At 44.0% G+C, this 14,347-nt stretch overlaps 1 protein-coding gene across 1 annotated transcript; it reads left to right on the top strand.

The window, feature by feature from the left end:
• The first annotated feature begins 855 nt into the window (after nt 1-855).
• On the top strand, nt 856-14,207 carry cep170b (centrosomal protein 170B). Its single transcript, XM_037242461.1, has 19 exons — nt 856-1,034; nt 1,965-2,102; nt 3,111-3,200; nt 3,684-3,762; nt 4,235-4,293; nt 4,467-4,623; nt 5,700-5,828; nt 6,620-7,111; nt 7,191-8,110; nt 8,263-8,421; nt 9,111-9,243; nt 9,348-10,916; nt 11,680-11,926; nt 12,027-12,159; nt 12,227-12,352; nt 12,436-12,524; nt 12,644-12,737; nt 12,806-12,857; nt 12,932-14,207. The coding sequence occupies exons 2-19, from the start codon at nt 1,998-2,000 to the stop codon at nt 13,150-13,152; spliced, it is 4,854 nt and encodes a 1,617-aa protein (XP_037098356.1). The 5' UTR covers nt 856-1,034; nt 1,965-1,997; the 3' UTR covers nt 13,153-14,207.
• Nucleotides 14,208-14,347: the final 140 nt, after the last annotated feature.

Here is a 14,347-nt window from a genome sequence, read left to right as displayed (position 1 = left end):
ATTCAAGCAACTGCACAAACTCAGTTTATTTTACCCTTCATTTTTTAAAAGATATATATTTTTTAATGGAGTCATACAACTTATATGTTGCATGAATGGCTGAAAAACGTTTTGATTTGATTTTTTTGTAAATATTGGTTTCATTTCTTTACATGTCATTTTTGCAAGTTCTCACATAAACGTTGACGCATGAATAAGAAGCAAATAATTAACTGGTTTGACATATTGGCTCACTTTGTTTCTCCTGTGACAAAACTGTAGGTGCTGAACGACACATATTAGTTGTTAAAGTGTTTTAAAGTTATTGGAGAGATGTATGACTTGTTAAAAGACAGCTGGTTTATTGATTTACTCTCATACATGTCACCATGTAACAGTACAAAAACATTGATTAACTACTTCATTAAATAAACACCAGCATTTATTTTGCAAATCAAACGTCAACAGTGTAAAATTGAAGCTGAGCCTAGGGCGTCATCTAGTGGATAGACTAAGGACGAAGATTGTCTATAAAACATTAGTGCTCGGGTTTTAGGACTTTTAGGGGCATCACAAGCATCAAAACCAGTAAATGTTGTCACTGCTATAATGTGGGTGACAGTATTATTTTTTTTTTTACGTATTTTTTTTTTGTATTTTGCAATCGACGTAGCTTGTCTCCTCCCTTGCGAAAGCTATAAAAAAAAAAAAAACATCTTCCACGTTGATGTCAAAGTCAAATTGGCCAAAACTGCCGTTTTGCTTTACTGACAAAGATTTTTTTTAAATTCTGAATTTTGCATCAGAGTGAGAACTCGTCCATCCAAGATAGGCTTGGTCATACTTGTCAAGTGACGTGGTGTCGGGAGGCGGAGACACGTCAGACAGTTTCGCCCGGTTGTCATTCCCCTGAGGAAAAAAAGAGGGTGTGCGTATAATCTACCTGGCCGCGATCACCTGGCGCCGTCCGTGTACATGTTGGTCGTCGAATTTCACTTTTCCGAAGACGCGAAACGCTGGCTTCTCTCAGAAGTAAGACGGAGAAGGCTCTACAGGTACGTTGGTGCTCGGGTGATGTCGTAAGCAAAATGCTGGTTTCGATCGCAACCAAAAACAAGTCCACCAAACCCGATTCACTCAAAATAACATCGAATTTATAAAAATCTGGATTTACGACATAACAGTTTAAGTCTGGCAAGAGTTTCAGATGGAAACACTGACAGGAAATAACAATCCGAGAGCTTTGGAAGTTTCTTTTTAAGACAAAGTTCACCGAATGCCCTACATTATTGCGACAGCTTTTAATCATACCTAAACAGACAGCGTAGAATTAAATTGAATGCTAATTGACTTTATGATCGGGATTTGTGATGTATTCCAGTCTACTGTACATCATGCACACCTGACAATCCCTTTATCTGTCTTTCCAGTATGGTTGACTGCTTAAGTCAAATATCTTCATTGCATGGGCTTTAGTAGGAACTAACAGACTGGAGTTGTTTGGATAAACAGGTCTAACCTATCTGAGATGTTCTGTTTCCCAATTTTTGATGATCCGCACATATTGTATATTCAAGAAAATCTCATGGCACAGCACCTCACAAACAAAATTCACCAAAAGTGGAAAAACAGGTTAATTTGGTGCCTTCTGCCATCTAGTGGAAGAGCATTTCATTGTTTGATGATATTTCACCTAATCTCAATGCGTCTTTACGAAAATCCCACAAAATTATACATTGTATTGAAATAAAGATGTGCTTGTCTCAAATGATTTACTTCGTGTGAAATATTTAGTCCTGCTTAGTTGAACACAAATTATTTTGTATGAATGGCAACAGTCCTGAAAATTTCCTTGACATCACTTTAAAACAAGTCAAACATATTGTGGCAATTAAGTAATACAAAAGAACATTTATTAGGATTCCCAAAGTGAGCGCACTGATGTTTAATGATTTCTGTCTTACTTGGAATGCTTTATTTTCCAGGATGCCAAGAAGATCCTGACTCGCAGCACCAGGATGAGCGTGACGTCATGGTTTCTGGTCAGCAGCTCGGGCACGCGCCACCGGTTGCCGCGGGAGATGATCTTTGTCGGCCGGGACGACTGCGAGCTAATGCTGCAGGTGTGTGACTTGTGTGTGTTTTCGGAGCGAGGGGTCACCAAGGTGATGCATAGGAGGCCGAGGTTGACACAGCAAACAGCAGCACGGTGTCACATGACTGCCAACAGCCTCCCTGTGTAATCTCTTCAAAAATGATGAGAACGCTGATGTGTGTGACATGACAGCCGGTTGCATTCATGTGTCAAACACACCAAGCATGGGCTCCCAGCATGCATTGCGGTAGTGACGAGGCCAAACTACCAGTAGGCAATTGTGTGTCATGACTGAGCTCAAAGTGTCCATAGTAAAAAAAAAAAAAAAGTTTCCCCCTTCTAAAATGATCCATTGTTTATTTGATTTGTAAGTGCTACTTTACTCTAGCTCAAAAGCCGCCCCCCAAACGATTTAACAGTTGGATTCTTCGAATACTTTCCGTAGCTCTCCATATTATGTGACACTGAGAAAATCCTGTTTGGCATGAAAGTGGTATCAAATGACTCCATGCCTTCCAACTTGCATGTTTAGAATTACCGAGACAACTGTCGCCTGGTGAGTATCCACCAGTAATTAGAACATCTCCGCCTTTGTTTCTGGTCTGGACTTCATTGGCCTAGATGTTGTTTCCTAGTGCTGCAGTTGAACGATTTGGCCGAGTGATTTGTCCTCAAACAGTCAGAGGCCTCAGAGTGAGGAATGTGTCAGTGCTGCCGTTGCACAGTTAACCTAACTAATCAAGTCGGTAAACTGTTTCATGAAGCTTAAAGCCTCAGGCAAGCAAGTCACTCTCCAGAAAGTTAAAAGCGCCGATAGGACAACACAGACAATCCACATCAGGCCGGCTTTTTCTAACCAGATAAAAGGCCCATTGGTGGGTATAAACTATTCTGCCTGGTGGTGATCTTTGTCACGCAGAGGCACCGAGTGGTTAATGAGCGGAGAAATGAAAGTGCATCAGTCCTAATCGCTAACTTGGTTTGGATACACAGTAAGAAAACAGAAGCACATTTATATATTTGGATATTTTTGCAGTCTCGAAGTGTGGACAAACAGCACGCTGTGATCAACTATGACCCCAACGCAGATGAGCACATGGTGAAGGATCTGGGCAGCTTGAATGGGGTGAGTGAATCCAGGCTGCCTCCGACCAGAGCGATGGAGCCAGCTCCGGTCTGGTACCGTTCCTTAATCACAAAATGACGGTTCTGGTCGGGACAAGAACTGTAATCAAGCACCATTCCTTTCTAAACGCTCCGCCTGTCTCCGCTTTGCTGCTTCATTATCCCCACTCAACTCAGAGTTGAGTGGGTCAGAGATGTTGCTCATTGTTCTCCAAAAGAGTGTCTTTGGGCCGTGACAAACTAATCAGAGCGTAGCAGTGTAAGGACCTGGACCAGTAATTATACATGACTTTCAACAATTATGTCTCTGCCCTTGCTTAAGGACGTAATCTCATCAGCGTTTCAATGAACCACCGGATTAGCTTTCAATGGGAAAAGGGCCAACCGCAAAGCACCTTATGGTATCTGGGCCCATGCATCAGTGAGCAAAAAGTGCTCTCATACAGGTCATACCATGATTATCTGTGTTTTTTTTTTCTTTCAGACCTTCGTGAATGACCTCCGAATTCCTGACCAGACGTACATCACCCTCAAGCTTTCAGATGTCATTCGCTTTGGTTATGATATCCTTTATTTCCAAAAATGCCGTCTCTAATCTTAATAATGTATTCCACCAGTATAATTTAGATTCAATATATTTTTTTGGTATGCTCACCTTCTGGCCTGAGCCTACTGGCCAGCTGTAATGAGGCACCAATAGGCTCCTGCTTGCACCACCAATATTCAACATTTCCCCTTTGTTGGCCACTGGCTACAGAGGCATGTTAATCCTTTGTGGTTTTCCAGTCAGGCGTTTTAGATTATTGTTTAAATGTGGACTGAAAATCTCCTGCACCCTTTGACCCCTCCCTCACAGCTGCTAGCTTGTGGGAGGTGGAATTTAGTTTAGATAACATGGCGGATTGCTCTTGCACCATTGTGACCATTTACGAATGTTTGTCACCACAAATGAATAACCACACGTCACACCTTGCATTATTTGTACACTAGTAAAAAAAAAAAAAAAAGTTCAGTTCTACTTTAACTGGTGGCCACATGCTCATGTATATATACTGGAGAAGAGTCAACACAAGGTGCCAGAGGAGGCTCTCAAGGTAAAATTTTCAGACAAGCCCTGGCAGACTGTTTGCTATCGGGATTTTTTTGTGAATGCAAACATGGATGTGCAACCCCGAGTAGATTGTGTATGGGAGGGACGAGCAGGGCATTGTTGTACTAGTTGTATCTTGTGCCTGACATCCTGTTTCCCTTCTCACACTCTGCACAGCACGAGAAGTACACCAGCCAGTTGCAACTCAGTCTCAAAGCCCTGGAGGCCCGGGTGAAGGACAAGCAGCAGGTTCACAACCAAGAGAAGAGCAAAGAGCTTGTTTCCAATGCTAAGCTACCTCAGAAGGGCGAACGCAAAGCGCTTTCGCTTTCAGGTAAAAATGAGCCTTTACAGTGTAAAGTTTACACAATCTCTGTCATGACTAGCAGCTGCTTTGGAAACTGCTCTTTGGGTTCCATGAGAGGAACAGTGAAATTGCTACAGCCAGTCAAAATGTATTCCCCATATAGATATGCATGATTTTTTTGTTGTTGTAAAATGGTGTGTTGCCACTTAAGAAATAGACTTCGGAGGTGGCTGCACAAGTTGACTTAATTCTAAGTGAAGGGGTGAAAAGGATAAGGAGAAGTTCTTATCTTGGTCAGCCATGCCTGGCAGCTGACACGGAGGCCTTTTGGATGCACGCCCACAAAGGTTCTTAAAGCGGTGTTCATGTCCTGGTACCAACTCTTCACATGGGAACTGCCTCAGAGTTGCTCTCAGGGCATCTAAGCTTCTGTGAGCTGCACCAATCTCAACAAATCCTATTTTACGACACAGGCAATAGTTCAAGAATTGTTCGAAAAGGAAGTGAGAAAAGCTCTTCCAGCTGTTCACATTTTTTTCTGCTCCATAATAACCCCTATGACATCAGAGGAAAGAACCAGACTCGCTTAAAATAGGATGTTTGTGAACATCCCCAGAGACGCAGATTTTCTCACCACTACTCAATGACTCAAAATCGTCCCTGTTTTGGAAAAATAAAAGATATTGGATTCTTGACATTTTTGTTTAGTTTTGTGTGAGTTGAACAAATCCGGCCTGACTCTGCCCGAACTTGAAAAAGAGCTTTTCTGCTTTCTCTTGCCTGTTTTCCAATCCAGCGGCTCAGGATGTAGAGTTTGTCCAGTCCTGCCGCTGTCAGCAAGGGCGGGCGGGACATGGCATATTTACAGGGTGTGACTCATTAAAACATTAAAGTTAGCTTGCCGTACTTGTCATAGTACTGTATCATGGAAACCATGACCTACTTTGGAAAAATTAAAATGGAAATCTTTACAATTATTTAGAGACCAGAACAGAGTTGTTGCTTGTAACAACATTAAAAAAAAAACATAAAAATTAGATTTTCCATTTTCCATCTATGCATAAATTTATCAGCATAACTAATATTTTGTGTTTGTCATTTAGCTACTACAGATACACTAATATCCAAGCCAACTCCTCTTTATGGCCAACCATCCTGGTGGGGGGAGGATGAGGATCCAGCCACTAAAATCCAGAACCGGAGCGGAAAATCCACACACCTACAAACACCAGGTCTGAGAATGTATTTTACAAATATGTCTCACTGGGTTATTTATCTGTTTGATATACTGAATACTTTTAAATCACTTCAAACCTAATTTAAAGTGTCATGCTTTTCTGTGGCATCACTATCCAATGCCCTTTGTGGGTCACTGATAGATGGGATAATGTGAAGCCCAAGGCACATCCCTGGCTGCCAGTTGTGGAAAGTGAGCCAGTTCTTACTATGGCAGGCCAATGGGCAGTGACTGTCTGCCTCGTGATGGATTATGACCCTCTAAGCTGCTGGAGGGGGTAGGAAGCTTTGATTGTTGGCCTCATGTCGAGGAGCAGTAACAGATAATACGAGCCCTGCTGGGCTACATTCAGCAACTGTGAGATGGAAGTATCAACGGTTTTCCGATTTGGGTGATTATGTATATTGACAACACAATCGGCAAAATCCCTGACGGCCACCGTTCATGTGCCCTTCAATGTGCTGATCACAATTATGATTTGATTGATTATTACCAGTCCGTGGTGTACGTTTCGCCCAAGGTCAACTGGGAATGGCTTCAGCTCGCCTTGGACCTTGAACAAGTGTGATAGAACATTTAGTCTCTCATCGTAGCAGCTAAAACAACTTCAACATTTTATGAATAAGAATTGGCGACTTGGTGAAATAATTTTTTTACAACTCAGAAGTCTCCATCATGCCATTTTAATTCAAACATGGCTATGTTTCCAAGCTTAGTAAGTTCTGAAATGCCACATTAAGATTGTTGTGAGTTGAACTATAATTATTTGTTGTATCTTGCCACCAGACTCTGGTAAAGATGTTCCCAGGTATGAACTTCGCAGTTCTTTGTCTGACAATCAAGGCAAGTCCATCTTTTCCTACCGCCAAGAGCCCAGCTACTTTGAGATCCCCACAAAAGAGTTACAGCAACGGCCGTCCAAGCCACCAGACTTGCAAGTTCATGAGGTTCCAACTAAGGACACTCCAGATCAAGACCATCTCCCATCCACCCCGACGCCTCCCGTGGTCCAAAGCCATGCCTCCTTCACTATCGAATTTGATGAATGCACCCCAGGCAAAATGATGATCAAGGACCATGTCACTAAGTTCTCCTTCCGTCAGCAACGTAAGCCTCCTCCTGCTGAGGGTGTGACCACTCCTACCGAGGTGATGTCAGCTGAAAGTAAGGTTGCTGACTGGCTGGTTCAAAGTCCCACAAACATGATGAGGAGAAGATCCCAGGGTGAAAACATCTTCAGTGGCAACAGTGATCCATCACTTCTGAAGACTGTCAAAGGTGAGTACAAAAGTCTGTAGGTTTATCCTTAATGCAATTAATAGGATAGACTCTTGAAATGTTCTTCTTTCATCATCAGTCAACCAATATGAAAAAGTCATCGGTGCAGAAGATCCCTCAGTCAATGAGCAGACTTTGCTGCCATCACAATCTCCAGTTGGCTACCAGATTTCATCGCAGCTCCAGAGAGCCTCCCCTCCTGAGCGCTTCACTGACTCAGAGCAGCCCTCCTCTTACTCTCCTCCAGAGTCTCAATCCGGTACCGGCAAGGCAGATCCTCACCAAGCTTTTGTCATAGAATTTTATGAGCAATCTGATGATAACCCCCGAAGGAAACGATCCCTGACTAACTCGTCAGAGCATTCAAACCTCAGGCTCCATCTCGAAAAGGCCAGGAAAAGCACAAGTCCAGCCGGTGAGAGGCAAGTCCAGTCTGGAGCCTGTCGCACTCCCCCATCCCAACGGTACACTATTCCCCTAAAAGGGTCCGCTTCCTCTGGTTCTCAAAGAAGTGGCTCTCTGCGACGGGAAAAGACAGAGGAACGAATCAGCACCGGTTTTTCATCAAGGTCATCATCCGGCATTTCTGTCAAGCCTTTTAGCAGTGTTGGCCGAAGATCCAAATTAGCAAAGGAATTTACAACCGAATGGCTCAAAGAGAAAAAGCAGACGTCTTCTTCCAACGAGGAGAAAAAATCATTTATCCCTCCAACAAAACCTGAAACTGAAACGTCAGTAGTCCCACAGCTTGATCAGACTTTCAGCAGCCCTACTATGATTGATCCTCCCTCTCTACCCAAGACATCCTCTCCGATCCACCAGCCCGTTCCCCTCAAGGTCCCGACGATGCCTCTTGTTTGTCAGAGTGGAGAGGTCAAGGGGACCCAAGGAGGCCCTAAAAATGCAGAGGAGGACACTTTGAGCGATGCGGGAACCTACACTATCGAAGCAGATGCCGCAGATAAGGAGCTTGAAGACGCCCGAAACAAAATTGATAAGGCAAGCTTTTTTTTTTTTCCACTGCTGTGGAGTTCTAACCCTTTACTTTTAAATCCGAACAGTCTCGTGTCTCTTGGGACAAAGACCTTCCCAGAAAATGGAACCATACATATTGTCGGCCGCGATTACCCATTTTTAATGCTTTGTTCCAGGTGTTTGGTGTTGTTGAGAATCCAGTGGGAACCAATCACATTGAAGCAGATACATCAGCCACATTTAAGCCTGTTATTGTTGAGAGCAGGGAGCTGCATAGGCAGAGTAACAATGGGGAGGTGAGGCCTGCTCCGCAACAAGGAGCAAGTGGGGTGAAGGTAAACCTTCCTGCTTGGATTGGGAAAAAAAAAAATCAAATCAATAGTCTTCCAATTATTATAACACCAACTCTTAAAATCGGGTCAATAAATTGGGCCTCAATCTTTTGGTAACTCTGTCTTTTGATTCCCTACATTTCTCTCTTCTCACACACTTTGGGATATGCGTGGTTTGCTTTAATCAAACAAGGTGTAAATATAAATCACAAACCAATCACCAGACAATGCATCCGGGTCACCTGCACTATCTGATGTACAAGAGAAGAGCTGGATTAAGAACAATCTGACATGAATTTTAGAATTCTCAGTTTGGATTGACTGTTGAAGGGTGTTACATTTTTAATGTTTATTTAAGTGGTTTTGAATTTACAGTACCATACAATTTTTATATGCTTTTCGTGTAGTTATGTAATGTTTCCAAAATAATTAAGATCTAAACAATGACAAATTACAACCACAATAATAAACAGAAATTGAAAAAGATGTCAATCAAAACTGAGCATTTAAAAAAAACCAAAAAACTGAACTCTTGTGCTGGAGGTCATTAGAGTGTGCAATTGTATCTGATGTAACTCTATACTGTATGCTTTCCTAATTTATTCGCCGCTGAGGAAAAAATAAAAATCAGCTGTGCTTCATCTGAGTCATTTATTAGAAACACACAATAACTCGTGTTTTGCCTTACACAGGTTCAGATGGCAAGCGCAGTGATGCAGGGAGCTCCAAAATGGATGTCTTGCTGGGCGAGCTTGGTCGACGTGGAGGCTGGTCCTTCGTCTGGCCACTTTAATAGGTCGGCCCAGATGGGGTTGTCAGGAGGAGGTAAGAAGCCGATTTGAAATGATGATGAGCCCGCCTCATGAATATATTTTCTGTTCCACGATGTGTGTTTAATATGCATTTGTGCAATAACTATTTGATTGTAGCACGGACCACAATCACAGCCAAACTCAGCCAAAATCTTGACAGCGTCGACTCCGAAGGCCCAAGAACTCAGCGCATTCTGAAGGAGATGAATGACGCTCCAGCACCCAGCATTCATATTCACTATGAGCCGCATTCAACATTTGTTGTGGAAGAAAGCAGCTTGGTGGCCACCAGCACTTCTGATGATGGCGTTCATCGATTGTCAGTGCAGGATGATTTGGACCCCGATAGTCTGAGCGATGCCAGCAAGTCTGACGACGGTTCCATCGTAGAGCAGCGAAGGGGGCCGCCGTCAGACACAGGAAAGGGAAAAAAGGAGGATGAGCTCAGGCAATCTCACAAATTGAACACGTTCTACGTTGATTCAGAAGATGACTCCCCCGAACCAGAAAATGGAGCCTCAAACTCTCTCACTATTGAAAAGACTGAGAAAAAACGATCTCCTAAAACCTTCTCAACAGCCACGTTGACCAAGCGTAAAGGGGGACAGGATTCAGGAAAAGTCAGGCCCAGCACGTCTGCTCCTATTCTGGTCCAGGAAACGCAAAGCTCCGACTCCAAGGACAGCTCAACATCCTCCTTAGTCAGACAAGAGAGCTTCACTATGGCGCAGCCGAGCAGTGCCAGACTGCCCAACATCTCTTCTCACGGAGAACTTGAGCCTGACTTATTCCAGCAAACCTCCAGCCAGGACACTCATACTTACCTCAAAGACACGGAGGATGTGCTTGCTCTTCTGGAGGCCAAGATCCAAGCAGGCCAATCTGAAACCGCAGCTTCTCCTGTACCAAACTCCCTCTCCGGGGAGTCTGATGTGGATTCCTCCAGTACAGTCAGCCAGCAGAGCAATAAGACCAAGTCCAACCCGCTGACTAGAAAACCTCCGCTGAATGTGCTCCAAAGGGAAAGATCTTCGGGTAGTATATCCAGTCTCTTCTCAAACTACCAGTCTTCTGTTTTGCCTCGACGACCAGAAAAAAGCGAGGCCCCCAGGAGACCAGTTGGACTAAGGCGTAGTATTGGCAAATGCGGTTCTGCCGACCTGAGTGACGACCCTCAGTGCTCCAATGTTCCGTACTCTGATCAGGAATCCACACACACCCAGAAAAAATACACTATACCCCTTCAGCGGGACGATGGCAAGAGTTCAAGGGTGACCCAAACGTTGAGCCGTGTCAATAGCTTCTCAGCACCAAGACCCACACGGGCATCCATGCTCAGGCGAGCCCGCCTTGGCGACGCCTCCGACAACGAGACCACAGAGACAGAACGGCTCTCCCAGGAGGCGGCTAATGCCCGCGCTAAAGAAACCAAGAAACTCTCCAAGTGGGATATGCTAGCCATGCCTCGCCGCCGGACCAGCTCCTTCCATGCAACCAGTGACACGGAGAACTCCGCCGCTTCACAGTGGGCAGGAAAGAACCCAAACCGTATTACAGAATCTGGAAGCACCAGGACATCTGCTGTCGGGCCAAAACCTGGCGAAAGACCGCTGAAGCCCTCTCTCACAAAAACACCCATCACCCGTGGACGCTCCAGCAGTGCCAAATATGCCAGCAGCACAGCGAGTGAGTAGAAACATTTATGATTGGATCAGTACACATGAAGCAACATTAAATAGCAAAATGTATTTATTTTAATTTTCAAGTAATACTAAAAATAATTTCATCCCTAAAATACAGTATTTTTTTTCCATTTGAACAATTTTGCTTTTGCTTGAGAGACCAGAACTTAATAGGCACGGGACTTCAACGTCTGACCCAGTGATGAATTGGTTTGGTTCTTTAAAGGTTTTTAATTTATTATTCATTAATGACGTCTCTACTTGGGCAGATTTGTTTTTTATGTGGGAAGTGATCCGATCCTTTTACTAACAATAATAACACCTCGATTCATCTGCACAATTTGCACCAGTTCAACCATTTACATCCTGCTGCAGTATTGTGAGCCTAAAGGTGCATTCAAGCTCAATAATTCAGAATTGGTCTTGACTGCATTCAGCTGCTGTGCTGTGGAGGTTTAACATTTGCTTATTTCTCTTGACTCCAAAAAATTTGAACTCACCTCTGTAAAAAATGAGCACATCCGCACCACCTTTTCCTTATTCGTGGACAGGGACAAAGCTGGAACTTTTTTGAGGTCTTCCTTTGCTACACAGCACATGTGGCTGAGATCAAATTGGCCACCATTTAGCTCCGCCCCTGTTCATAGACCCCGTGTCAAAAATCTTTGGGGTGGTGTATTATGATGAAATTTGTGTGTGTCTCCCTCCTTTTCCTCCCTTTATCACGACTAATCCTCTATAACACAAACCAATTCATGCTGCCAAAGGCTCCCGGAGACGCCAGAAAGGTTGTGGCTATACCTCCACGTCAGATGAGGAGTACGACTCCAATCACATCACCCCTAAACACAAACGCTCCCAACCTTCCTCAGCCTCCCACAGTCCGCACCGTCCGCCTCGGCCCCACCCGGTGGTTCCGCCGCACCCCAAACTCCAAAGCAAGGATTCTGAAGAGCAGAACCAGGACGGGGAGGACTTGAACAACTGGTCCACCCACAGTGCCGAGATTGCGCGGTAGGGATTTGGGAATATCACATTTGCGTTGTTTGGCAAAATTCTGCGGCACGCCCATCGCCTCGTGTAGAACTTTTCGTTTGCGCTCCCTCTCTGATAGCTTGAGTCAAGACCTGGCCAAAGATCTCGCCATCTTGGCCCGAGAGATTCATGACGTCACAGGAGAAGGTGACTCGCAGAATTTGACGGCGGAGAGTAGCGTGCCTGTTTCGGCAGTGACGGCTCATGAAAAGGTAAACGGAATTACATCTAATCAGGAACAACCTTACTGCAGCAGTTCCAACCACGCTCATTTTGCAGCTTGTTCAGCGGATACCAGAGATGGGATTGAACTATCAGAGAGTCCCGCCACGTACTTCATCAGCAGAACCTTACCCAAGCGACCAGGACATGAACTCCGAACTGCAACCTCACAACATAGAGCAGGTCTGACACCGCACCGCACTCCTCACTGAAACATCTGACGCGAGCCATCCGAGATTATCAGAGATGATCTTTTGTTTGCGTAGGTCGCCGTGCAGGACCCCATGCTGAACCCCGTGTCGCAGGTCATCATGGCCATCCGAGAGAACACGGAACAGCTTTCTGAGAAGATCAAGTAAGAGACCAAGTGTCATTTATTTCTAGTTTTATATCTGTCTGGAGATTTTTATTTTCTTAAACACCAATGAATGTCAGTTTTCAACAGCTTGTCTAATATTGCTTTACTGTGTTCAGGGTGCTGTTTCATGACAAGATGGATGTTTGGGAACAAATAGAGGCGGAGGTTAATTCAAATAGCGATGGGCCTGTTGTCAAGGCATCCAACAAGGTATGGGTTCACTTTTATTTTTATTTTTTCATGACTGTTTACAAACTCAGGTGTTGCCTGTGTTTCAGGATATTACATCTATTTTGAAAGAACTGAGAAGAGTTCAAAAACAACTTGTGGGTAAGTCAGTCAGAGCATGTACAAATCTAAATACTTGTCACGATAATTCACCAGATTGTCATTTTTCTTTGCAGTCATAAATACAGTCGTGGAGCCCAGTTGGCAGCCGGACGCTCATTCCTCTGAGTCTGAGGTCACCTCCTCACAAGGGGGTCACTTTTCCAGACCCGCGGGGTCAAGGGACTGGAGAACGGTCCACTCTGCCTCAAAGCGAGGTGGTGGTCGGAGGCCCGGGGAAAGTGTGCGGAGGGCTGCCGTGACGCCGGAAGATCTCAGAGAGGGACGCTTGGTTTGACATCGGCTCGGCCTCAGTGTCACAAACATAGGTGTTATGCGTTGAAGGCAGGAAGTGAAATCAAGCAAGGTGAAAAGTGGAAGTGAGACATTGAGTGCTGCACATAGAATATGTAGAACACAGTAAAACAGTCTGAGGAGGACTTCCTGAAATGATTTCATGATGAAATGCCCTCAACACTAGCTGATTGTATTTGCCAGTAATTTGACCAATTCAAGTGACAGTTTTCGAATCTAAAAACAAAATTAACACCCTGGGACGAATCAACTCAGGGAACCCGACAAAAAAATTCTTTTTGTGTTCATTGTAGAGTCTTATTTTAATTTTAAGCATGTGTGGCCTGCTCTTGCTGGCATTTTTCCTTTCCAGATGTTCTGTCACATCTATGCATTTTGACCAGATCTATGCAATAACGTCAAATACGTATTTATATTTTGTACAAAAATCATGCATTTTCTCCCAGATGTTATGTTTTCAGGGAGTTAGTGATCAGTTATTCCTTCCAGCCGAGTAAAAGGAAGGCAACCAAATAGCACGAGCGACTGTAAAACCTCAGTCGTCATGCATTTAATATGCTGTCGTTTCTGAGCAAAACGTAGTTTGTGATCTGAGTATACTACCAATTACCTCTATGGGGCTTTTGCACTAAAGTAGCGCCACATTCTCCTTTTATCCTTGCTTTTCACCTGTGCGACAACAGGATGAAAGTACCGCGGTTCACCAGCAGGTTGATGTTCTTCCTCTTCCACGTAGCGTGCCATTGCGAAGTTCTTGCAAGTGCCCCTAAGCTATGTTTAGGATGCTTCTCGCAGCCCGGCAAGATGTTTACAAGTGAATGTGTGACGCGTTGCTGCTAATCTGCTTTGATGGGATAGTTGGCTTTAATCCCAACAAAGTCCTTATAAACCTACAAAGCTGAAATGTAAACACTGTGTCAATCTGTTCCATGACTGTCTTGTTGATAAAGAATCACATTTTGTTGTCTTTTTGGTGTTTTATGTTATGTCAAGCAAATTATGAGGGTCCTTTTCTAATAAATTGAATTTCAAAGTATGGATAATTTGTGGTAATTTACTTGTTTCTATGTCAAGCACAGTCTAAATGGTGAACTGAAAATGAGTGGGTGGAAAAAAAGGGGAACTGAGTTCTATACAGTAGAGATGAAGAGGAAGAAGCGATCTGAGATAATTAAAGT

The sequence above is a fragment of the Syngnathus acus genome, chromosome 22, assembly GCF_901709675.1.
Source record: "Syngnathus acus chromosome 22, fSynAcu1.2, whole genome shotgun sequence".
NCBI classification, from domain to species: domain Eukaryota; kingdom Metazoa; phylum Chordata; class Actinopteri; order Syngnathiformes; family Syngnathidae; genus Syngnathus; species Syngnathus acus.
Note: the sequence above shows the minus strand (reverse complement) of the source record. Positions and strands in the feature narration are given on the sequence as shown.